The 26,294-nt window shown below is 48.1% G+C and overlaps 1 protein-coding gene across 2 annotated transcripts in view; it reads left to right on the top strand.

Annotated features, from left to right (window-relative positions):
* GIMAP8 (GTPase, IMAP family member 8) overlaps nt 1-26,013 on the top strand; it is a 641,187-nt gene extending 615,174 nt beyond the window's left edge. For both annotated transcript variants that reach the window (XM_043541840.1, XM_037891417.2), the window contains exons 3-5: nt 7,752-8,561; nt 16,056-16,865; nt 23,617-26,013. In XM_043541840.1, the coding sequence (XP_043397775.1) occupies nt 7,752-8,561; nt 16,056-16,865; nt 23,617-24,488 (2,492 nt within the window). In that variant the 3' untranslated portion in view covers nt 24,489-26,013. The remainder of the gene's footprint in view (nt 1-7,751; nt 8,562-16,055; nt 16,866-23,616) is intronic.
* The last annotated feature ends 281 nt before the right edge of the window (nt 26,014-26,294 follow it).

Here is a 26,294-nt window from a genome sequence, read left to right as displayed (position 1 = left end):
CAAACCAGTTGCCTAAACACCATTTGTCATACCTGGGCCATGTCGTAAAAGAGAATTTACAGACTGTATTTGTAAGACACCTTTGCTGGCACTGATTACACAGTTATTAGCCATAACAAATCTAAGTCAATTAATAGCTCATTTACTATTTCACCCGCCCAGACGTCTTGCTTGAATGGCAGAACTCCAATCTTCAAACCCAGTTTTTGGACTGGTGCCCTTACCCCAGTCACTGTCTCCATTTGAGACCAATTAAGTGTCTCCATTTTGGATCCCCTATTCCCCAGTTCTTTTAGTGTGTCAGGTCTAGTAACTTACGTTTTGAGCCTGTGTCAATTATCCCCATACACATCACGGTTTCTATTATACACAATAGCCAAACCCCCATTGTTTTTTAACTGCCCAGATTTAAACAAAACCTGTGGGGCTGATCCTTTAGTTTGGTGTCCCCTCATTTCCCAAACTGGGAGAAAGGGTTTCACTAGACCCTTGCACCAGTCTGTCTTGGCCTGTCTTAAAAAGGAGAATTGTTATAAGTTTGTGGCCTATTTATTTATAGTACCAGTATTTAACTGAATTGTTTCCTTTAATTTTTGCATTATTGCCAATTTCCCTTCTCTTAGAAACCAACTTTATCATTTGTTCTAATTGTTCAATAAAGTTGTGAACCAGACAGAAATCCCCTCTTGCATCTTACGTATTAGACACAGAGCTGTGCTCGCAGGGCTCATGGCGATCCGCTTCCATCTTCCTGTTATGATGCACGGCCACATGGAAAGATTCAAGTTCTATGGCAAACTCCGCAACCTCACAAGTGTCTTCGCCCCCTTTTGCTGATTGTAATCTGCAAGTCCAGCTGAGCATCTAGAAATTGGTCCCTTGGCAGCTTACCCAGGAAGGCCTTGTTGATAACTGGGTATGTCTGGAGCACAAGCCTCTGCAAGTCCTCTGGCAGTTCAGTTGGGTTTTGCTTTCCCTCTCCTTCCAGCTCTTAGCTGTGCCTTGGCCAGCTCAGATACGTTGCTAGCTCCAAATCGCATCTCAAGGCTGGTAGCAGGTCTGGATAACTCAGTCTCTCTTCTAGGGGTAGGCTCAGCAGCACCATCAGAGCTGGGCTTCCTAAGCTGCCTGCTTGTAACCCCCCCTTTCTGTCCCAGCTCCCAGACATTGCTTTGAGCTGCAATGTTGAGCTGAGCCAAATAAGCCTCCCAGGGAGCATCATTTGAGCTGGGACAGCCCAACCTCTCCCCTGTGGGCCTCTGTGGGTTCCAAACAGGGCAGAAATCTGTTGTAAATGTCCAGTCTTTCCCAAGTCCTCTGGCTGGCTCAGTTCTGCATCCAGGAAGGCTGCCTTCCACTGTGGTCTGTGACCCTTTGATTTCCTTCTGCAGCTGAATTTTTAGTTTCATAAGTCCTTGTTGCAGCATGTCTTCTTTGGAAAGTTCCAAACTGGCCAAAGTCTGTTTAGTCTCTATTTAATAGAAAAACTTCTTGTTTGTGTCAGTCACATTGTTGGTCACCTCATCATCTTTCCTGAAAGATGGGGACAAATTGGAGAAAACCCAAAGGAGAGAAACAAAAAAGATTGAAGGTCTAGAAAACATGACTTACAAGAAAAGATTGAAAACATTGGGTTTGTTTAGTCTGGAGAAGAGAAGATAGAGTGGTGACATGGTAACAGTTTTTAATTTTATAAAAGGTTGTTACAAGGAGAAGGGTGAAAAATTGTGCTCCATAACCTCTGAGGATAGGACAAGAAGAAATGGGCTTAAGTTGCAGCAAGGGAGATTTGGACATTCAGAAAAACTTCCTAACTGTCAGGGTCATTAAGCACCAGAATAAATTGCCTAGGGAGGTTGTGGAATCTCCATCATTGGAGATTTTTAATAACAGGTTAGATAAACATCTGTCACGAATGGTCTAGTTATTACTTAGACCTGGCCTGAGTGCAGGAAACTGGACTAGATGACTTATTGGGGCCCCTTCCAAAGCTACACGTTTATAATTTTATGAGCGATCCATTTCACCATTCCAGCCTGGGGATGTTGCAGGTGGGTTTCACAATCTGTCCACTTTGTAGTTGCTGTTGCAACAGGGATCTCACCTCTGCCTGCAAGTCACCTCCGAGCCCTTTTGGGAAAACCTGCAGACGCTGCATTAATACCTTCTGTGAAGCCTCCAGCTCACGTTTCAGGTTGGGGTTTAAAACCCACTGGCCACTTTTGATTACTGTAATCACTTCCATCTTGATTCAACGGGAATATCAGCTCACAATTCCTCTCCTTGGAAATTGGATCCCACTGCTAACTCCAGCATTGCCCCTTTTTGACCCCGGCAGCTTGTCAAATTTCAGAGCCCTGGGGATATTCCAGTTGGAAGTAAAAATTGATGGAGTGTAGCATTCTCTTTCATACAGTCTGGTTTATTTACAAGGAGTGTACAAAGTCCTGAATGCAGGAGGAACCACGAACAAAAGGAGCAGTTTCTTAGCTTATAGCCCAAAGTCTCTTTAACCAACATACCCACAACTTCTCCCTCTAACTGTTCCCAGGGTCACACTGTGCTCACACATTACTGCTTGGCTTTCAGACCTCTCTCTCTCTCTCTTTGTCTATTCCCAGTTTCTGTGTGCGCTCTCTCACACACCACACACACACACACCTGGTCACAAAAGCCAGTGGAACCCCCCGCCACATGGTGCTAGTTTCTGAGCAGATTCTATGAGGCCTTGTTATAAGTGTGGCCCCTTAGGTATTTCTTACAACAATCTTAAGAGCACGGTTTAACTCAAACCACAGCAAAGTTTAACCCAGCTCACAACAATAAACTCTGTTGTGTTAACTATTGCTGATGCATAAACTTTATGTGCAGCTGTGCATGACAGAGGAAGGTAACTAATCTGAAGAACTGTCCCAGATTGAGGTGTCATCAGAGGAGGTTTTGGAACAAATCGATAAATTAAACAGTAGTAAGTCACCACGACCAGATTCACCCAAGAGTTCTGAAGGAACTCAAATGTGAAATTGCTGAACTATTAACTGCAGTCTGTAACCTATCATTTAAATCAGATTCTGTACCAGAAGATTGGAGGATAGCTAATGTGATGCCAATTTTTTTAAAAGGCTCCAGAGGCAATCCTGGCAATTACAGGCTGGTAAGACTTTCTTCAGTACCAGGCAAATTGGTAGAAACTATAGTAAAGAACAGAATTATCACACATAGATGAACACGATTTGTTGGGGAAGAGTCAACATGTTTTTTGTAAAGGGAAATCCTGCCTCACCAATCTACTAAAACATTTTGAGGGGGTCAAAAAGCATATGGACAAAGGAGATCCAGTGGATATAGTGTACTTAGATTTTCAGAAAGCCTTGGACAAAGTCCCTCACCAAAGGCTCTTAAGCAAAGTAAGCAGTCATGGGATAAGAGGGAAGGTCCTCTCATGGATCAGTAACTGGTTAAAAGATAGGAAACAAAGGGTAGGAATAAATGGTCAGTTTTCAGAGGTAAATAGTGGTGTTCCCCAGGGGTCTCTACTGGGACCAGTAGTGTTCAACATATTCATAAATGTTCTGGAAAAGGGGGTTGTCAAGGTTCCTTCCCCACTCTGAACTCTAGGGTACAGATGGGGGACCTGCATGAAAAACCTCCTAAGCTTACTTTTACCAGCTTAGGTTAAAACTTCCCCAAGGTACAAACTATTTTACCCTTTGCCCTTGGACTTCCACTGCCACCACCAAACGTTTATCTGGGTTACTGGGAAAGCATTGTTTGGAAACGTCTTTCCCCCCAAAATCCTCCCAACCCTTGCACCCCACTTCCTGGGAAAGGTTTGGTAAAAATCCTCACCAATTTGCATAGGCAACCACATACCCAAACCCTTGGATCTCAGGACAATGAAAAAACATTCAGTTCTTGAAAAGAAGAATTTTAATAGAAGAAACAGTAAAAAAGAATCACCTCTGTAAAATCAGGATGGTAAATACCTTACAGGGTAATTAGATTCAAAACATAGAGAATCCCTCTAGGCAAAACCTTAAGTTACAAAAAGACACACAGACAGGAATATTCATTCTATTCAGCACAGAATATTTTCTCAGCCATTTAAAGAAATCATAATCTAACGCATATCTAGCTAGATTACTTACTAAAAGTTCTAAGACTCCATTCCTGTTCTGTCCCTGGCAAAAGCCTCACCCAGACAGACACAGAGCCTTTGATGTTCTCCCTCTTCCCAGCTTTTGAAAGTATCTTGTCCCCTCATTGGTCATTTTGGTCAGGTGCCAGCGAGGTTATCCTAGCTTCTTAACCCTTTACAGGTGAAAGGATTTTTCCTCTGGCCAGGAGGGATTTTAAAGGTGTTTACCCTTCCCTTTATATTTATGACAGGCGTAAACAGTGATGTGGCAAAATTTGCAGATGATACAAAAGTACTCAAGACAGTTAAGTCCAAAGCAGACTGGAAAGAGCTACAAAGAGATCTCACAAAACCGGGTGCTGGGCAACAAAATGGCAGATGAAATTCAATGTTGATAAATGCAAAGTAATGCACATTGGAAAATATAATCCCAACGATACATATAAAATGATGGGGTCTAAATTAGCTGTTAACACTCAAGAAAGAGACCTTGGAGTCATTGTGGATAGTTCTCGGAAACATCCACTCAATGTGCAGCAGCAGTCAAAAAAGCGAACAGAATGCTGGGAATAATTAATAAAGGGATAGATAATAGGACAGAAAATATCATGTTGCCTCTATATCAATCCATGATATGCCCACATCTTGAATACTGTGTGCAAATCTGGTCACCCTATCTTTAAAATGACGTACTGGAATTAGAAAAGATTCAGAAAAGGGCAACAAAAATGATTAGGGGTATGGAACAGCTTCCATATGAGGAGCCATTAATAAGACTGGGACTTTTCAGCTTGGAAAAGAGATGACTAAGGGGGGATATGATAGAGGTCTATACAATCATGACTGGTATGGAGAAAGTAAATAAGGAAGTGCTGTTTATTCCTTCTCATAAACACAAGAACTAGGGGCCACTAAATGAAATTAATAGGTAGCAGGTTTAAAACAAACAAAAGGAGATATTTTTTCACACAACACACAGTCAACCTTTGGAACTCCTTGCTAGAGGATGTTGTGTAGGCCAAGACTATAATAGGGTTCAAAAAAGAACTAGATAAGTTCATGGTGGATAGGTCCATCAATGGCTATTAGCCAGGATGGGCAGGGATGGTGTCCCTAGCCTCTGTTTGCCAGAAGCTGGGAATGGGTGACAGGGGATGGATCACTTGATGACGATCTGTTCTGTTCATTCCCTCTGGGGCACCTGGCACCGGCCACTGTCGGAAGACAGGACACTGGGCTAGATGGACCTTTGGTCTGACCCAGTGTGGCCGTTCTTATGTTCTTAAGGTTCATGTGCAGCTGCTGACATAGAACCTCTTCTCCTTGGCATCTGAACCTCTAGCTTTCTCCTGAAAGGTCTTCGCACCGCTCCACTCCCACGTAAGCCTTTAAAAACGTGGGAGATTCATACACAAAAACATTTCAGTGAAGCAGTCAGTTTCCTACACACAATATGACTGACAAACCCACAAAAGCAAAAAAATGAAAAGTTAAACCACATGCCAGAACGTAATCTCTACCCCTCCATCCGCAGGTACACACTTTACCATGACTCCAGCTCACATGTGTTAGGGGGCTTATTCCCACCCGCTTCCTTCCCTGGTCCTTCTCGCATGAACAGAGAGCAACAATACCCTAAGTCCAAAGGTGCAAACAATTCGACGTTTATTGGGGTGAACTTCCAGCAAGCATGATTCCAGTTTCCTTCCTTAGTATCCTCCTTCCCAGCTCTGACACCACAGAGCCTTACACCTGTGTCCCTGTTCCCATTCCTGCCCTTAGCAAAACATGATTGCAATTTCCCCAGCCCCATTCCCTGTTCCCATTTCCCCCTTTAGCAAAACATGATTCCAATTGCCTTACCCCCATTCCCTGTTCCCATTTCCCCCCCACACACACACCCACCCCACTCATTCCTGATTGACTGCAGACTGTATAGTAAAACTTGAGTTCTGCTTAGCTATACCTTAACCAATCATTTTCTTGAAATTTAACTACCCAATCCTAACATATTGTAACATGATTATGTAACCGGTTCTATCCTACCACCTTAATTAGTTTACACCCAGCAAAATTAATTATACAGCAGACAGGAACAATCCCAGAACCAGACAGAGATTATACAGACAAACAATAGCAAAGCGGGAACTCTAATGACAAAACAATACAGAAGTGAGGATTTCACATCCCAGCTATTGATAAGTGAGTTCTTGCCAGACAGGATGCTATCAAACTAAGTTTCCTTTTACATTTTCTAGGCACTTCCCTTTCTCTGGAGGTGATAGGCACTATCAGGACAGGATTGTATCCTAACAGCCCAATAGCAACTTCTTTCAATGTGACTAGTTTGCAATGTGAGGAGGTGACTGGTCGCTTCCCAGCTTATGGCTGCCTCTGCTGCTTAGCCAAAGGCCTTAGCCTAAGAACAGGGCCTCAGACTGTCACAGGGAGAGAAGGCCCTTACACCGGCAGACAGTGCTTTTGATTCTTTCTTTTATACCTCTGTAACTAGCCAAGTGATAAGAATACACCTAAATTCTTAAGAGTATAGGCCTTTACAGACAGGCCTGAATATCTATATCCTAACAACATGTATCAGCCTTAGCACTACCCCACAGGCTGCCAGTCTTCCATCATCCCTTCTACCAAAGTATTCCCTCCCAACACGAGACACAGCTAAACAAAACACCCACCGCTATACCAAGAGTAATGGGCCAGTGCTCTTAGGTGATAAGAAAAATTTTCTTGCAGCTTGGCTCAGGAACTTCGGTTCTCGCCTGCCACCCAGCTTCCTGTTTCAGTTCTTGGGCTTCCTACGTGGCTCTGCTTATGCACGTTAGTCTTGAATTGCAGTATCCCCTGTTGCCCCAGCCATCGGTTTATCCCGAACAGCTGGCTAGATACTGTATATTTTTGTACTCTTGCCAAGCAGTAGCAGAATTCATGGCCGTGCATGCTGGTTTCGTGTTTGGAATTGAATACAATCCCGGGAATCTTTCACTTCCTACAGAGGGCATGGAATCACGTGACATGCAAATGTGTCTTGAAGATCCATTCATGAACCTCAGTCTGAACTCTCAGCAACCCGTCCTGTTTCAATCCTGGGGCTCCATACTTCCCTCCTTACCCCCAATTCACCCTGCTCCAGTCCTCATGACAAATCAGCCCCAACTTGCTGAATCCTGCGCTTCTCCAGCCTTGGCCAAACAGCCATGCCAATAAACTCCCGTCCTCGTCTGCTGCTTCTGTCTGGGACCGAACACAGCTCCATTAACAGGCCTCAGTCCTGAATGCAGCACTCCCCAGTCCTCCAGTCCTAGGTCTGTCCTAACCCGATGGTGCAAAGTGCTGTGCTGTGCGATGTTTTTCTGTGAATAAAGGTTCACTAGGATGAGACGTAAGCTCACTTCACTTTCAGCAGGACTCATTTGGATCCAAGACCTCTAGGATTTACTGACTTGATCAGTAGCCCCCTTCTCCACCCATTTACCCTTCCATAGAAAGTTAAAGCATTAAGCCAAGTGTGAGCACCGGGCCACAAATCTTAGTTCTCTGCCACCTCTTTAGTACCTGCGCAGTGATGTTCTGAATCTGTCACACTTGTTCCCAACAGGGCCGGGGAGCGGCAGCCAATCCACTGGGGAATCCGAACTGAGGATCATCCTCGTCGGTAAGAGTGGAGGAGGGAAAAGTGCAATAGGAAACACCATCCTTGGGGAAGAGAAGGAGGAGAAGTTGGAGTCCGTACTGGAGGAAACGGCTGTTACTCAGACATGGTGTGAAGGCAGCAGGACCTGGAATGGAAGGAAGGTTGTGGTTATCAACACGCCTGCTTTTTTTGACACCGAGCACTCTGATGAACAAACCACCCATGAGACCAGTCGCTGTATGGAGCTCTCCTCCCCAGGCCCCCACGCTCTGGTGCTGGTTACCCAGCTGGGCCATTTCACGGAGGAAGACCAGCACGCCGTGAGGAGAGTACAAGAGATTTTTGGCCCCGAGGCCATGAAGTACACAATCGTCTTATTCACCCACAGAGAAGACTTACGGAGTGGATCCCTGGAGGAGTATATCTCCCACTCGGATAACAAACAGCTTAAGGAGCTGATCGAACAGTGTCAGGGCCGATACTGCGCTTTCAACAATAAAGCTACACGGGATGAACGGGCTGCCCAGGCTGAGGAGCTGATGACTAAGATTGCTCGTATGGTGGAGGAGGAGCATAAAGACCATCTGGTGTGTAAAGCACCTGAGAAGTTTCGAAAAGAAGGTGAGACAGGTGAAAGTAAAAATAAGATGGGCGAAGTGGAAGATGATACGAAAGCGGATATACAGGGAGGAATTCAAGGGGAAGAGGACTCATCCATGGAAAAAGAGAAATCCCAGAGGAAAAAAGCAAAACTGCAGACAGGAGTAAACAAGGGTAAGTTTCATTGTATGTTAGGTTCCTTAGGGCTTGTCTATACTACCCCGTGGGGTCGATCTAAGATACGCAACTCCAGCTACGTGAATAGCATAGCTGAAGTCGACGTACTTAGATCTACTTACCATGAAAGAAAAGGAGTACTTGTGGCACCTTAGAGACTAACCAATTTATTTGACCATAAGCTTTCATCCGATGAAGTTAGCTGTAGCTCACGAAAGCTTATGGTCAAATAAATTGGTTAGTCTCTAAGGTGCCACAAGTCCTCCTTTTCTTTTTGCGAATACAGACTAACACGGCTGCTACTCTGATACTTACCATGGTGTCTTCACTGCAGTAAGTCGACAGCTGACGCTCTCCCATCGACTCCACTTGCGCTTCTCGTTCTGCTGGAGTACCGGAGTCAACGGGAGAGTGCTCAGCAGTCGATTTATCGCGTCTAGTACAGACTCGATAAATTGACCCCCGCTGGATCGATCGCTGCCTGCCGATCCGGCAGATAGTAGACAAGCCCACTGTTCAAGGTGCTCAGCGCTGTCCCAGTGATGATCGGGATTGAATTACATCCATTTTGTAGTTCTCCTGTGTGTTTTCACCAGATTTCATAGCGTCAATGAAATTAGAGGTGGATGGAAGAGACCTACTAATTCACATTGAATGTCTATATTGGAAAATGTTGGAGGATTGTTCCCTACTCTGCAGTCTCCATTTTTTTTTTCAAATGAGTTTTATGCAAGTTTTTGATGGGGTTTTTATCACTTATGAGATGGTTCCATCTGTTAGGAAGGTTTCCTGTTATCTTACATTTTCTTTTGACTCAGTATTAAACCATTATTCTTAGTTATAAATCCTTGAGCCACCCAACAAGTCCATCCTTCCAAAATGCCAATCAGTTTTATTGCTGTTCTCTAGTGCATCCGATGAAGTGAGCTGTAGCTCATGAAAGCTTATGCTCAAATAAATTGGTTAGTCTCTAAGGTGCCACAAGTCCTCCTTTTCTTTCTAGAACCCCTGTAACTTACCCGGCCTGGTGATGAAGTGTTGAGATTGGAATGCAATATTCCAATTGTAATCAAGCCTAGGGGCTCTCTCAGCTCTCTGCTGGTGGACATTTTAGCCCTGCAGCCCAAAGCCATATTGCTTTTTCTGCTGACATGTCACATTGCAAACTTACTTCTAAATTGTTTCCCTAACACCCCCACGGACTCTAAAAAGTCATGCAAGGAATTTTGCTGCTCTGTCACCCAGCAGACTCATAAGCGTTTGTTTTCCTGTAGCACCTGGAGACTAAGGGTAACATTTTCAAACTTGCTTAAGTCTTAAATCCTGCATCTGAGCCACTCGGAGACCCGCACCTCTCTCAGGCTATGTCTGCACTAGAAATGTGACAATGGCACAGCTGTAGCAGATCAGTGTAGGCACTTCCTACACTGACAGGAGGGGTTCTTCCATCCCGGTGGTAAATCCACCTCTCCGAGAGGTGGTAGCTGGTCAATGGAAGAATTCTTCTATTGACTTAGTGCTGTCTACACTGGGGATTAGGTCAGCTTAACTACTTCTCTCCAGGGTGTGAATTTTTCATGCCCCTGAGTGATGTAGCTGGGTCCACCTAACTTTCTAGTGTAGACCAGCCCTTAGTGGAAAACATTTTATAAGGGTCAGTAAATGAAATTAGCAATTGCTCTTTACCAACATCACATACAGTGAAACCTTTACAAGAGATCAACTTATCAGGCAAGCAGGTCTTGAAATTACCTCCAAAGTATTCCCAAACGTACTGAATCCAGTTCAACTCCACCAATACTAAACAACTATTTCCATTAAGCAACCAGTTTGTCACACTCTTGAGAGGCTTTTAATTGAAGTGTCCCTCACTCTGATGTCACTTAATTGTAGACATGCCTGTGAGATTGCTTTCACGGACTGCAGAGGTAAATTCATTTCTATTTGGTGGGGAGGAGACAAGGATCAGCACCAATGAAATATAAAGATGAGATGCTGGAGAAAGAACTATTAGACTGGATGGTCATACCATTTCCCTGACTACGTACTCCATTACGTGAAACTCAGTGTTTAAGGATTGTGATATGTCCTCCTAAACTCATGTAGCTCTTTCACGACCTCCCACCACTTGTCTCCAATATTGCAGCAATCATCGTTCATGATCCACTGATTACTCCCCTCATTAAGTCTGCCATCATCCTTCTCAAAAACCCCGCCTGAGATCTCCACTTTCACCGGCCACTGCCCACTTTTCACCTTTATTAGCAACATCTCATAAGAGTTGAACTCTTCTCACCTACCTAACAAGCTCTGACCACTCTCAGGGCTTGTCTACATTACCAGCTGGATCGACGGGCAGCGATCGATCCAGCGGGGGTTGATTTATCGTGTCTAGTCTAGATGCGATAAATCGACCACCAGGCACTCTCCCGTCGACTCCGGTACTCCACCGGGGCAACAGGTGCAAGCGGAGTCGGCAAGAGAGTGTCAGCTGCAACTTACCGCAGTGAAGACACGAAGTAGAACTAAGTACGTCGACTTCACCTACGTTATTCACGTAGCTGAAGTTGCGTAACTTAGATCGATTCCCCGCCCCCCGCCAGTGTAGATCAGGCCTTAGTCTGTCTCTTCTCCCTCTCTAGGCACCCATTCAGCGAAGTCCTTAAGCACACACTTAAAGTTAAGTTCTTTCCTGAACTGAGGCCCTTGTACTGAAATTGTTTTAGAGCACACGTGGCCAGTTGTCATACCCAGGCTCACCCTCCTTGCTTGTCCCCTCCTTCCCCCATTTCACCATCCAGCCTAATTATAAAAATGAAAAAACTAGGACTCTGAAGCGATTAAAAAATTAATCATGATTAAGCGTGTTGTAATAATAGAATACATTTATTTAAATATTTTTGGATGTTTTCCACATTTTTCAAATATATTGATTTCAGTTACAGCACAGAATGCAAAGTGTACAGTGCTCACTTTATATTTATTATTATTACAAATATTTGCACTGTAAAAAAGAAACAAAAGAAATAATATTTCAATTTAACTCATACAAGCACTGTCGCGCAATCTCTTTATCATGAAAGTTGAACTTACGAATGTGGAATTATGCCCTCAAAAATACAACACTGTAAAACTTTAGAGTCTAGACGTCTACTCAGTTCTTTTTGTTGTTCAGCCAATGGCTCAGACAAACAAGTGTGTTTACATTTGCGGGAGAGAATGCTGCCCGCTTCTTGTTTCCAGGGTCACCTGAAAGTGAGAACAGGCGTTTGCATGGCACTGTTGTGGCCGGCATCACAAGATATTTATGTGCCAGATGTGCTAAAGATTAATATGTCCCTTCATGCTTCAACCACCAATATAGAGGACATGTGTCCATGCTGATGACGGGTTCTGCTCGATAACAATCCAAAGCAGTATGGACTGACACACGTTCATTTTCATCATCTGAGTCAGATGCTGCCAGGTGAAGGTTGATTTTCTTTATTGGTGGTTTGGGTTCTTATAGTTTCCACATCGGAGTGTTGCTCTTTTAAGGCTTACGAAAGCATGCTCCACACCTCGTCCCTCTCGGATTTTGGAAGGCACTTCAGGTTCTTAATCCTTGGGTCGAGTGCTGTAGTTATCTATAGAAATCTCACACTGGTTCCTTCTTTGTGTGTTGTCAAATCTGCAGTGAAAGTGTTCTTAAAATGAACAACATGTGCTGGGTCATCATCTGAGACAGCTAGAACATGAAATATATGGCAGAATGCAGGTAAACACAGAGCAGGAGACATACAATTCTCCCCTGAGGAGTTCAGTCATAAATTTAATTATTGCATTATTTTTTTAATGAGCATCATCAGCATGGAAGCATGTCCTCTGGAATGGTGGCTGAAGCATGAAGAGGCATACACATTTTTAGCATTCTGGCATGTAAATATCTTGCGATGCCAGTTACAAAAGTGCCAGGCGAACGCCTGTTCTCACTTTCAGGTGACATTGTAAATAAGAAGTGGGCAGCATTATCTCCCATAAATGTAAACAAACTTGTTTGTCTGAGCCTTCGCCTGAACAAGAAGTAGGATTGAGAGGACTTGTAGGTGCTAAAGTTTTACACTGGTTTGTTTTTGAGTGCAGTTATGTCACAAAAAATAATTCTACATTTGTATGTTGCTCTTTCACAATTAAGAGATTGCACTGCAGGACTTGTATGAGGGGAATTTCTTTTGTTTATAATTCTTTTGTTATGCAGTTTCCCCACTCTTGGTTTAATGCTTGTCTCCCTCTTCACCCCGTGCCATGGCTCTGCTGCTGCAGCCGTGCCCAGGCCGAGGGTGGTGATGGCAGGGGCCAGCCACACAAGGGCTGGGTGCTGGGCTGGTGGGGTCCTGCCATTGCTCCTCTTTGTGCAGGCTGGGGCCTCCCTCCTTTCTGGATCACTGCGCCCAGCCTTCAGGCAGGTGGGGCCTGCCCAGGAGGACGCACCTCACTCCCTTCTGAGCAGAGCACCTACCACGACCACTCAGGGACAGATTTGCACCTTATGCACCTCTAGGGACAGCATTTTCAGTGCCCATCCCCTCCTACCACTGACCCTCGTGTTTTCCATAAAAATGAAACTTTTAACCCACTTTTAACTTGTAGGCAGCCCTAGAACGCCAGCACCACCAGGCATGTGCCTACTGTACCTAATTGGAAATCCGGCCCGATCACCACCCCGGCTCCGGGTCCTGGGTGCAGGGTCTCGCCACCACCCTCATAGAGCTGACGTGGGGTGTCAGCAGATCACACACACACACCATGCCCCCACCCCGACACACAGAGATGGTGTCAGCAGGGACCCCCAGCCAGGAACCCCTGCTCCAGGGGAGTGGGAGCGGCAGCCAGCGGTCTCTGTTTTATTCTGTGTGCAGAATGAGTGCTCGAGCTCAAATCTCAGACCGCCAGCCTCCCCTTCCCCTTCCCGCTCCTTACTGTGTCCCCAACTCCTTCCAGTGACCCCTGCGGTCACTGCGACCCTCTCCTCCCTCCCTCCTCGCTCATTCCAGCCCCATGTCCACTGCCACCTCCTCGCCCTCCCAACCTCTCATTCTCTCTCTTCCGCCCCGTCCTTGCTCTCAGGCATCAGCTTGAGCTCTGGGCTCCACACCCTCGAGAGGGGAGCTCCCCTCACAGGTCCCCATTTCCTCCTCCAGCTTCCCCCTCAGCCCTGGCTACCTGCAGGAGCTCAGGCCACACCCCATCCCACCCCTTCCCGCGAGCAGTGGCAGCAGGGGCTCAGTCTGCCCAGGTGGTGGGACTGGGACCCGGCAGCTCCTCTCAGCCCTAGGTTCCTCCCGCACCCCCTATTCCCTCTACTCTCCATTCCTGTGAGCCCCCCGCTCACACCGGTTACCAGCCCCGCCCCCGGCCCCTCTGCTTCTCTGCTGGGGCCCCTCCCTCACATCCATCCAGAGGTGAAAGTAAGCCGGTACCTTGTACCAGCAAGAGCCGGTGTGCCGTACCGGGACCGGCTTTCCCAGGCAGCAATTTAAAGCCCTGGGGTAGCGGCGGTGGGGCTGTGGCGGGGATTTAAAGGGCTGAGACGGTAGCAACGGCTGGAGCTCCAGGGCCCTTTAAATCCCTGAGGGAGCCCGGCCGCCGCTACCCCAGGGCTCGGGCAGCAGGGCTCCGATGGGGAGTTAAAGGGCTCAGGGCTCCGGCAGCTGCTACCACAGCAGAGCCCCAGGCCCTTTAAAGCTCTGCCAGAGCCCAGAGCCCCGGGGTAGCGGTGGCAGCCGGGAGCCTCCAGGGCTCCTTGGTGATTTAAAGGGCCAGGGCTCCGCTGTGGTGGCGGCAGCTGGAGCCCTGGGCCCTTTGAATCGCTCCCGAGCCCCGGGGCTTCCAGCCGCCTCTGCAGCTGGTAGCTCGGGGGTGATTTAAAGGGCCCCGGGCTCCCAGCTGCCACTACCACAGCTGGAGCCCCAGGCCCTTTAAATCAAGATTTAAAGGGCCTGGGGATTTAAGGCCCCGCCTCTTCCGGTTGAGGCCACGCCCCCTGCACAGGACTCCAGCGTACCGGTAACTCCTCGAACTTACTTTCACCCCTGCATCCATCACCCTCCCCTCTGCCTTCTCCCTTCCCTGCCCTGCCCCGCCTCTGGTAGCCAGGCAGCAGGTGCCCGGGGAGGGTGATGCTGAGGAGCAGCAGCTCAGCACCTTCCCCATTGGCACACGGAGCTACCAGCACCGAGCCTGGAGACAGCCTGTGCTGTGGTCAGTGACCTCCAACCCCACAGACAGACCCATGTGTCCCCCATTCTGTGCGTGGGAGCAGGTCACTGACACCAGCTGTCTCTGCTCCATGGCTGGGCCCGGTCCCTGGCTGGGAGGAGTCGAGCACATTGGGTGTAGACAGCTGTGTCTTGGCGGAGGGACGTTGCTAGTTCCTTGATCTTACTGAGATACGGGATACTGCGCCTGCTGGTAATTAGGAGGATCTGCTGGGTCCATAGACCGGGGGTCGGCAACCTTTGGCACCCAGCCCGTCAGGGTAAAGCCGCTGGCGGGCCGGGACAGCTTGTTTACCTGGAGCGTCCGCAGGCACGGAGCCTCGGCCCAGGCCGCTTCCCGCAGCTCCCATGGGCTGGGAACGGTGAACCACGGCCAGTGGGAGCTGCGGGGCTCCGTGCCTGCGGACGCTCCAGATAACCAAACCGTCCAGCCCACCAGCGGCTTACCCTGACGGGCCGGGTGCCAAAGGCTGCCGACCCCTTCCATAGACATTGTTACTGAGAACTGGCTGGATCAGGTGTGCTGTAGGGTGGGCGCTGGGGTTACCTCCTCTTGGGGATGCTGCCAATCTCTCAGAAAGGGCCCGGCCTGCTGCTGGGGGTCTTTCACTCCCCACATTGGGCACAGAGTCAAGTGACATGCACACGTATCCCAAAGATCCGCCCATGAACCTCAATCTGATTTCACAGCACCTCTCCCCTTTCAAACCTGGGGCTGCAGCCTTCCCTCCCTATCCACCTCTATAGCCCCAGTTTACCCTGTGCCAGCCTTCATTTCAAATCAGCCCCCCTTCCTGAATCCTGCGCTTCTCCAGCCTTGGCCCCGCAGCTGTGCCAATAAACTCCCGTCCTCGTCTGCTGCTTCTGTCTGGGACCAAACACAGCTTCATTAACAGGCCTCTGTCCTGAACTGCAGCACTCCCCAGTCCTCCAGTCCTAGGTCTGTCCTAACCCGATGGTGCAAAGTGCTGTGCTGTGCGATGATTTTCCAGTGTATAAAGGTTCACTAGGATGAGACGTAAGCTCACTTCACTTTCAGCAGGACTCATTTGGATCCAAGACCTCTAGGATTTACTGACTTGATCGGTAGCCCCCTTCTCCACCCATTTACCCTTCCATAGAAAGTTAAAGCATTAAGCCAAGTGTGAGCACAGGGCCACAAATCTTAGTTCTCTGCTACCACTTTGGTACCTGCGCAGTGATGTTCTGAATCTGTCACACTTGTTCCCAACAGGGCCGGGGAGCGGCAGCCAATCCACTGGGGAATCGGAACTGAGGATCATCCTCGTCGGTAAGAGTGGAGGAGGGAAAAGTGCAATAGGAAACACCATCCTTGGAGAAGAGAAGGAGGAGAAGTTGGAGTCCGTACTGGAGGAAACGGCTGTTACTCAGACATGGTGTGAAGGCAGCAGGACCTGGAATGGAAGGAAGGTTGTGGTTATCAACACGCCTGCTTTTTTTGACACCGAGCACTCTGATGAACAAACCACCCATGAGACCAGTCGCTGTATGGAGCTCTCCTCCCCAGGCCCCCACGCTCTGGTGCTGGTTACCCAGCTGAGCCATTTCACGGAGGAAGACCAGCACGCCGTGAGGAGAGTACAAGAGATTTTTGGCCCCGAGGCCATGAAGTACACAATCGTCTTATTCACCCACAGAGAAGACTTACCGAGTGGATCTCTGGAGGAGTATATCTCCCACTCGGATAACAAACAGCTTAAGGAGCTGATCGAACAGTGTCAGGGCCGATACTGCGCTTTCAACAATAAAGCTACACGGGATGAACGGGCTGCCCAGGCTGAGAAGCTGATGACTAAGATTGCTCGTATGGTGGAGGAGGAGCATAAAGACCATCTGGTGTGTAAAGCACCTGAGAAGTTTCGAAAAGAAGGTGAGACAGGTGAAAGTAAAAATAAGATGGGCGAAGTGGAAGATGATATGAAAATGGATATACAGGGAGGAATTCAAGGGGAAGAGGACTCATCCATGGAAAAAGAGAAATCCCAGAGGAAAAAAGCAAAACTGCAGAAAGGATTAAACGAGGGTAAGTTTCATTGTATGTTAGGTTCCTTAGGGCTTGTCTATACTACCCCGTGGGGTCGATCTAAGATACGCAACTCCAGCTACGTGAATAGCATAGCTGAAGTCGACGTACTTAGATCTACTTACCATGAAAGAAAAGGAGTACTTGTGGCACCTTAGAGACTAACCAATTTATTTGACCATAAGCTTTCATCCGATGAAGTGAGCTGTAGCTCACGAAAGCTTATGGTCAAATAAATTGGTTAGTCTCTAAGTTGCCACAAGTCCTCCTTTTCTTTCTAGAACCCCTGTAACTTACCCGGCCTGGTGATGAAGTGTTGAGATTGGAATGCAATATTCCAATTGTAATCAAGCCTAGGGGCTCTCTCAGCTCTCTGCTGGTGGACATTTTGCCCCTGCAGCCCAAAGCCATATTGCTTTTTCTGCTGACATGTCACATTGCAAACTTACTTCTAAATTGTTTCCCTAACACCCCCACGGACTCTAAAAAGTCATGCAAGGAATTTTGCTGCTCTGTCACCCAGCAGACTCATAAGCGTTTGTTTTCCTGTAGCACCTGGAGACTAAGGGTAACATTTTCAAACTTGCTTAAGTCTTAAATCCTGCATCTGAGCCACTCGGAGACCCGCACCTCTCTCAGGCTATGTCTGCACTAGAAATGTGACAATGGCACAGCTGTAGCAGATCAGTGTAGGCACTTCCTACACTGACAGGAGGGGTTCTTCCATCCCGGTGGTAAATCCACCTCTCCGAGAGGTGGTAGATGGTCAATGGAAGAATTCTTCTATTGACTTAGCGCTGTCTACACTGGGGATTAGGTCAGCTTAACTACTTCTCTCCAGGGTGTGAATTTTTCATGCCCCTGAGTGATGTAGCTGGGTCCACCTAACTTTCTAGTGTAGACCAGCCCTTAGTGGAAAACATTTTGTAAGGGTCAGTAAATGAAATTAGCAATTGCTCTTTACCAACATCACATACAGTGAAACCTTTACAAGAGATCAACTTATCAGGCAAGCAGGTCTTGAAATTACCTCCAAAGTATTCCCAAACGTACTGAATCCAGTTCAACTCCACCAATACTAAACAACTATTTCCATTAAGCAACCAGTTTGTCACACTCTTGAGAGGCTTTTAATTGAAGTGTCCCTCACTCTGATGTCACTTAATTGTAGACATGCCTGTGAGATTGCTTTCACGGACTGCAGAGGTAAATTCATTTCTATTTGGTGGGGAGGAGACAAGGATCAGCACCAATGAAATATAAAGATGAGATGCTGGAGAAAGAACTATTAGACTGGATGGTCATACCATTTCCCTGACTACGTACTCCATTACGTGAAACTCAGTGTTTAAGGATTGTGATATGTCCTCCTAAACTCATGTAGCTCTTTCACGACCTCCCACCACTTGTCTCCAATATTGCAGCAATCATCGTTCATGATCCACTGATTACTCCCCTCATTAAGTCTGCCATCATCCTTCTCAAAAACCCCGCCTGAGATCTCCACTTTCACCGGCCACTGCCCACTTTCCACCTTTATTAGCAACATCTCATAAGAGTTTAACTCTTCTCACCTACCTAGCAAGCTCTGACCACTCTCAGGGCTTGTCTACATTACCAGCTGGATCGACGGGCAGCGATCGATCCAGCGGGGGTTGATTTATCGTGTCTAGTCTAGATGCGACAAATCGACCACCAGGCACTCTCCCGTCGACTCCGGTACTCCACCGGGGCAACAGGTGCAGGCGGAGTCGGCAAGAGAGTGTCAGCTGCAACTTACCGCAGTGAAGACACGAAGTAGAACTAGGTACGTCGACTTCACCTATGTTATTCACGTAGCTGAAGTTGCGTAACTTAGATCGATTCCCTGCCCCCCGCCAGTGTAGATCAGGCCTTAGTCTGTCTTTTCTCCCTCTCTAGGCACCCATTCAGCGAAGTCCTTAAGCACACACTTAAAGTTAAGTTCTTTCCTGAACTGAGGTCCTTGTACTGAAATTGTTTTAGAGCACACGTGGCCAGTTGTCATACCCAGGCTCACCCTCCTTGCTTGTCCCCTCCTTCCCCCATTTCACCATCCAGCCTAATTGTAAAAATGAAAAAACTAGGACTCTGAAGCGATTAAAAAATTAATCATGATTAAGCGTGTTGTAATAATAGAATACATTTATTTAAATATTTTTGGATGTTTTCCGCATTTTTCAAATATATTGATTTCAGTTACAGCACGGAATGCAAAGTGTACAGTGCTCACTTTATATTTATTATTATTACAAATATTTGCACTGTAAAAAAGAAACAAAAGAAATAATATTTCAATTTAACTCATACAAGCACTGTCGCGCAATCTCTTTATCATGAAAGTTGAACTTACGAATGTGGAATTATGCCCTCAAAAATACAACACTGTAAAACTTTAGAGTCTAGACGTCTACTCAGTTCTTTTTGTTGTTCAGCCAATGGCTCAGACAAACAAGTGTGTTTACATTTGCGGGAGAGAATGCTGCCCGCTTCTTGTTTCCAGGGTCACCTGAAAGTGAGAACAGGCGTTGGCATGGCACTGTTGTGGCCGGCATCACAAGATATTTATGTGCCAGATGTGCTAAAGATTAATATGTCCCTTCATGCTTCAACCACCATTCTAGAGGACATGTGTCCATGCTGATGATGGGTTCTGCTCAATAACAATCCAAAGCAGTATGGACTGACACACGTTCATTTTCATCATCAGAGTCAGATGCTGCCAGGTGAAGGTTGATTTTCTTTATTGGTGGTTTGGGTTCTTATAGTTTCCACATCGGAGTGTTGCTCTTTTAAGGCTTACGAAAGCACGCTCCACACCTCGTCCCTCTCGGATTTTGGAAGGCACTTCAGGTTCTTAATCCTTGGGTCGAGTGCTGTAGTTATCTATAGAAATCTCACATTGGTTCCTTCTTTGTGTGTTGTCAAATCTGCAGTGAAAGTGTTCTTAAAATGAACAACATGTGCTGGGTCATCATCTGAGACAGCTAGAACATGAAATATATGGCAGAATGCAGGTAAACACAGAGCAGGAGACATACAATTCTCCCCTGAGGAGTTCAGTCATAAATTTAATTATTGCATTATTTTTTTAATGAGCATCATCAGCATGGAAGCATGTCCTCTGGAATGGTGGCTGAAGCATGAAGAGGCATACACATTTTTAGCATTCTGGCACGTAAATACCTTGCGATGCCAGTTACAAAAGTGCCAGGCGAACGCCTGTTCTCACTTTCAGGTGACATTGTAAATAAGAAGTGGGCAGCATTATCTCCCATAAATGTAAACAAACTTGTTTGTCTGAGCCTTCGCCTGAACAAGAAGTAGGATTGAGAGGACTTGTAGGTGCTAAAGTTTTACACTGGTTTGTTTTTGAGTGCAGTTATGTCACAAAAAATAATTCTACATTTGTATGTTGCTCTTTCACAATTAAGAGATTGCACTGCAGGACTTGTATGAGGGGAATTTCTTTTGTTTATAATTCTTTTGTTATGCAGTTTCCCCTCTCTTGGTTTAATGCTTGTCTCCCTCTTCACCCCGTGCCATGGCTCTGCTGCTGCAGCCGTGCCCAGGCCGAGGGTGGTGATGGCAGGGGCCAGCCACACAAGGGCTGGGTGCTGGGCTGGTGGGGTCCTGCCATTGCTCCTCTTTGTGCAGGCTGGGGCCTCCCTCCTTTCTGGATCACTGCGCCCAGCCTTCAGGCAGGTGGGGCCTGCCCAAGAGGACGCACCTCACTCTCTTCTGAGCAGAGCACCTACCACGACCACTCAGGGACAGATTTGTACCTTATGCACCTCTAGGGACAGCATTTTCAGTGCCCATCCCCTCCTACCACTGACCCTCGTGTTTTCCATAAAAATGAAACTTTTAACCCACTTTTAACTTGTAGGCAGCCCTAGAACGCCAGTGCCCCCAGGCATGTGCCTACTGTGCCTAATTGGAAATCCGGCCCGATCACCACCCCGGCCCCGGGCCCTGGGTGCAGGGTCTCGCCACCACCCTCACAGAGCTGACGTGGGGTGTCAGCAGATCACACACACACACCATGCCCCCACCCCGACACACAGAGATGGTGTCAGCAGGGACCCCCAGGCAGGAACCCCTGCTCCAGGGGAGTGGGAGCGGCAGCCGGCGGTCTCTGTTTTATTCTGTGTGCAGAATGAGTGCTCGAGCTCAAATCTCAGACCGCCAGCCTCCCCTTCCCCTTCCCGCTCCTCTTACTGTGTCCCCAACTCCTTCCAGTGACCCCTGCGGTCACTGCGACCCTCTCCTCCCTCCCTCCTCGCTCATTCCAGCCCCATGTCCACTGCCACCTCCTCGCCCTCCCAACCTCTCATTATCTCTCTTCAGCCCCCTCCTTGCTCTCAGGTATCAGCTTGAGCTCTGGGCTCCACACCCTCGAGAGGGGAGCTCCCCTCACAGGCCCCCATTTCCTCCTCCAGCTTCCCCCTCAGCCCTGGCTACCTGCAGGAGCTCAGGCCACACCCCATCCCACCCCTTCCCGCGAGCAGTGGCAGCAGGGGCTCAGTCTGCCCTGGTGGTGGGACTGGGACCCGGCAGCTCCTCTCAGCCCTAGGTTCCTCCCGCACCCCCTATTCCCTCTACTCTCCATTCCTGTGAGCCCCCCGCTCACACCGGTTACCAGCCCCGCCCCCGGCCCCTCTGCTTCTCTGCTGGGGCCCCTCCCTCACATCCACCCAGAGGTGAAAGTAAGCCGGTACCTTGTACCAGCAAGAGCCGGTGTGCCGTACCGGGACCGGCTTTCCCAGACGGCAATTTAAAGCTCTGGGGTAGCGGTGGCGGGGCTGTGGCGGGGATTTAAAGGGCTGGGGCGCTGGCAGCAGCTGGAGCCCCGGGGCCCTTTAAATCCCCGACAGAGCTCGGCTGCCGCTACCCCAGGGCTCGGGCAGAAGGGCTCCGACGGGGATTTAAAGGGCTCGGGGCTCCGGCAGCCGCTACCACAGTGGAGCCCCAGGCCCTTTAAAGCTCTGCCAGAGCCCAGAGCCCCAGGGTAGCGGTGGCAGCCGGGAGCCTCCAGGGCTCCGCTGCGGTGGCGGCAGCGGGAGCCCTGGGCCCTTTGAATCGCTCCCGAGCCCCGGGGCTCCCAGCCGCCTCTGCAGCTGGTAGCTCGGAGGTGATTTAAAGGGCCCCGGGCTCCCAGCCGCCACTACCGCAGCTGGAGCCCCAGGCCCTTTAAATCAAGATTTAAAGGGCCCGGGGATTTAAGGCCCCGCCTCTTCTGATTGAGGCCACGCCCCCTGCACAGGACTCCGGCGTACCGGTAACTCCTCGAACTTACTTTCACCCCTGCATCCATCACCCTCCCCTCTGCCTTCTCCCTTCCCTGCCCTGCCCCGCCTCTGGTAGCCAGGCAGCAGGTGCCCGGGGAGGGTGATGCTGAGGAGCAGCAGCTCAGCACGCTCCCCATTGGCACACGGAGCTACCAGCACCGAGCCTGGAGACGCCTGTGCTGTGGTCAGTGACCTCCAACCCCACAGACAGACCCATGTGTCCCCCATTCTGTGCCCCATGTGTCCCCCATTCTGTCACTGACACCAGCTGTCTCTGCTCCATGGCCGGGCCCGGTCCCTGGCTGGGAGGAGTCCAGCACGTTGGGTGTAGACAGCTGTGTCTTGGCGGAGGGACGTTGCTAGTTCCTTGATCTTACTGAGATACGGGATACTGCGCCTGCTGGTAATTAGGAGGATCTGCTGGGTCCATAGACCGGGGTCGGCAACCTTTGGCACCCAGCCCGTCAGGGTAAAGCCGCTGGCGGGCCGGGACAGCTTGTTTACCTGGAGCGTCCGCAGGCACGGAGCCTCGGCCCAGGCCGCTTCCCACAGCTCCCATGGGCTGGGAACGGTGAACCACGGCCAGTGGGAGCTGCGGGGCTCCGTGCCTGCGGACGCTCCAGATAACCAAACCGTCCAGCCCACCAGCGGCTTACCCTGACGGGCTGGGTGCCAAAAGTTGCCGACCCCTTCCATAGACATTGTTACTGAGAACTGGCTGGATCAGGTGTGCTGCAGGGTGGGCGCTGGGGTTACCTCCTCTTGGGGATGCTGCCAATCTCTCAGAAAGGGCCCGGCCTGCTGCTGGGGGTCTTTCACTCCCCACATTGGGCACAGAGTCAAGTGACATGCACACGTATCCCAAAGATCCGCCCATGAACCTCAATCTGATTTCACAGCACCTCTCCCCTTTCAATCCTGGGGCTGCAGCCTTCCCTCCCTATCCACCTCTATAGCCCCAGTTTACCCTGTGCCAGCCCTCATTTCAAATCAGCCCCCCTTCCTGAATCCTGCGCTTCTCCAGCCTTGGCCCCGCAGCTGTGCCAATAAACTCCCGTCCTCGTCTGCTGCTTCTGTCTGGGACCAAACACAGCTTCATTAACAGGCCTCTGTCCTGAACTGCAGCACTCCCCAGTCCTCCAGTCCTAGGTCTGTCCTAACCCGATGGTGCAAAGTGCTGTGCTGTGCGATGATTTTCTGTGTATAAAGGTTCACTAGGATGAGACGTAAGCTCACTTCACTTTCAGCAGGACTCATTTGGATCCAAGACCTCTAGGATTTACTGACTTGATCGGTAGCCCCCTTCTCCACCCATTTACCCTTCCATAGAAAGTTAAAGCATTAAGCCAAGTGTGAGCACAGGGCCACAAATCTTAGTTCTCTGCCACCTCTTTAGTACCTGCGCAGTGATGTTCTGAATCTGTCACACTTGTTCCCAACAGGGCCGGGGAGCGGCAGCCGATCCACTGGGGAATCCGAACTGAGGATCATCCTCGTCGGTAAGAGTGGAGGAGGGAAAAGTGCAACAGGAAACACCATCCTTGGGGAGGAGAAGTTTACGTCTGTACTGGAGGCAACGCCCGTTACTCAGAAATGTTGTAAAGACAGCAGGACCTGGAATGGAAGGCAGGTTGTGGTTATCGACACGCCTGCTATTTTTGACACCAAGCACTCTGATGAAGAAACCACCCATGAGATCTGTCACTGTGTCGCGCTCTCCTCCCCAGGCCCCCACGCTCTGGTGCTGGTGACCCAGCTGGGCCGTTTCACGGAGGAAGTCCAGCACACCGTGAGGAGAGTACAAGAGATTTTTGGCCCCGAGGCCATGAAGTACACAATCGTCTTATTCACCCGACGAGAAGACTTACGGAGTGGAACCCTGGAGGAGTATATCTCCCACCCGGATAACAAACAGCTTCAGGAGCTGATCGAACAATGTCAGGGCCGATACTGGGGTTTCAACAATAAAGCTCCATTGGCGGAACGGACTGCCCAGGCTGAGAAGCTGATGACTAAGATTGCTCGTATGGTGGAGGAGGAGCATAAAGACCAACCATTCTACACTAATGAGGTGTATGAAAAGGCTGAGAAGCTTCAGAAGGCAAAAGACATGTTGTGTAAGAAAGGTGAAAGACCATGTCAGTGTGAAAAAGGGGAGGATGAGCTGAGAGAATTGATAGAAATACAGAAATCTTATGAGAAAAAACAAAAATCCAAGGTTGATACAAAAAACCCTAATTCCTGGGGTTTCTCTTTCTCATTTCCAGGTTTCCGAGTGCCAAAATGTCTGCGGTTCAGAAATGATGGTAACTGAGCTACATCTATTTTCTGGTTCTCGTGTGGTTTTACCAGGCTTTGTAGAGGCTCAGGAATTAGAGATGGAGGGAAAAGAACTTTTAACTCTTCTTAAGTAAAATTTTCAAAGCGGCTCAGGGTGTGTCTACACGGCATTTTGGAGTGCGCGGGAGCACGTCTCTCAGCCCAGGTTGATAAAAGCCCACCCAAACCCTCAGGCTTCGGTATCCAAGCTTCAGCTCGAGCTGAAACTTCCCAGAGCTGTCTCTAAAGCTGTTTTTAGAGCACTAGTGTGAGACCTGCTAGCCCAGGCTGGGATGCTTGCTCCAAAATGCTGTGCAGACGTACTCCACGTGACTTCAGAGCCTATGTCCCCGTTGTCTCCAGGTCTTGGGGGATTGAGACTTTGGAGGATTGTTTCTGACAGTATCTACTCCAATGTTTTGTTCCATTCGGTCTTAAACAAATCACTGATGGAAACCAGCTGTTTGTTGATGAAAGCCCCACTCTCTGTTAGGAAAATGTCCTGTTACCCTAATTGTTCTTTTCTTCAATTTCACCCAGTTATACCTACGTATAAATCTTTGGCCCATCCTAAGCAATTCAGTTCTTCCAAATGCCCAATCCATTTTACTGCTCTTCTCCAGCACCCCTATAATTCACCTTTTCTGGTAGTGAAATGCCAAGATCTGAAAGCACCATTCCAGGAGTGATCTCTCCAAGATTTCTAGCCAGCCCTGTCACCTCCCTGCTCTGGGACAGGACGGCTCTGCAGCCCAAAGGCATGTTGGCTTTGTCTGCTAACACCTCACATGGCAAACTCCCATCTAATGTGTGTGTTTCCCTCAATCTCTAAAAAGTCATTAAAGGAATTTCAGTGTTTCATAACTACGAATTCCTAAATCCTGCATCTCAACAGTTCATATGTCCTCACCCTATACTAGTGCAGAACGTTTATACAGAGATCAGTAAGTCAAATCATTAATTAGCATTTGTTCTTTACTGATATTACTTACTGAGAAATCTGTACCAAAGACACCTTATTGTGAAAACATGTCTTAGGACACTGCTGTAGTATAAACCTCTCAAAATTAAACAAACGTTGTTTAGAGATACATCAGAATTATTTTATATTCTGTTTTGATTTATGATGAAATTGAGCAGGTAATCCATGGCTCTGATGCACGAAATATTAGACAGTTGTAGTGAAAAATATATGAAATAAACAAATTAATGGTAATTTTTACATCCTGGTAGAGTGAGACTTTTTCTAAGTTACTGATACATTGGTTGCCAAAGCTTGGAGAAGACTGCGGGAGATACATGCCCTTTAAAGTGAGAGAGCCGAACGAGCCTTCTCTTTGTTCTTCGGAAGTATTAGAAAAGGAATAGTTTCCTGGTAACAAATATTAGAATTGTACATGCAAGATCGGGTCTGGATTCTGCTTTCTCGAACTCTAAATTGGTTTGTCTTTAAAAACTATGCTCACAGTTTGCACTTGTATTTCAATGAGTCACAATAAAATATTTTCGTCTCTATTTTACACGTGGTTACAAATATGGGATTTTTTTGTTTTGTTCTCTTAGGGTGAAAATCACCCAGTGCAGAGAGTCAGCACCAGGCCAAGGCACCACTTTAAACCCACTTAAGTCCTTAAAATACGTCTTTAAGTGGATTTAAATGATGGTGTTTTGTGTGCTGCCTCTGTACAGGGGTGAGATTCAGCCCCTAACATTTCAGTTACAGGCCCCCTCTCTGAACATGTTTATACTGACACTTAGATAAAAAAGAATTTAGACTGTTTGAAATATTTTCATGAGTTCT

Source organism: Chelonia mydas, chromosome 2 (genome assembly GCF_015237465.2).
Source record: "Chelonia mydas isolate rCheMyd1 chromosome 2, rCheMyd1.pri.v2, whole genome shotgun sequence".
Classification (NCBI taxonomy): Eukaryota; Metazoa; Chordata; order Testudines; family Cheloniidae; genus Chelonia; species Chelonia mydas.
This window is presented reverse-complemented; position numbering and strand designations above follow the sequence as displayed.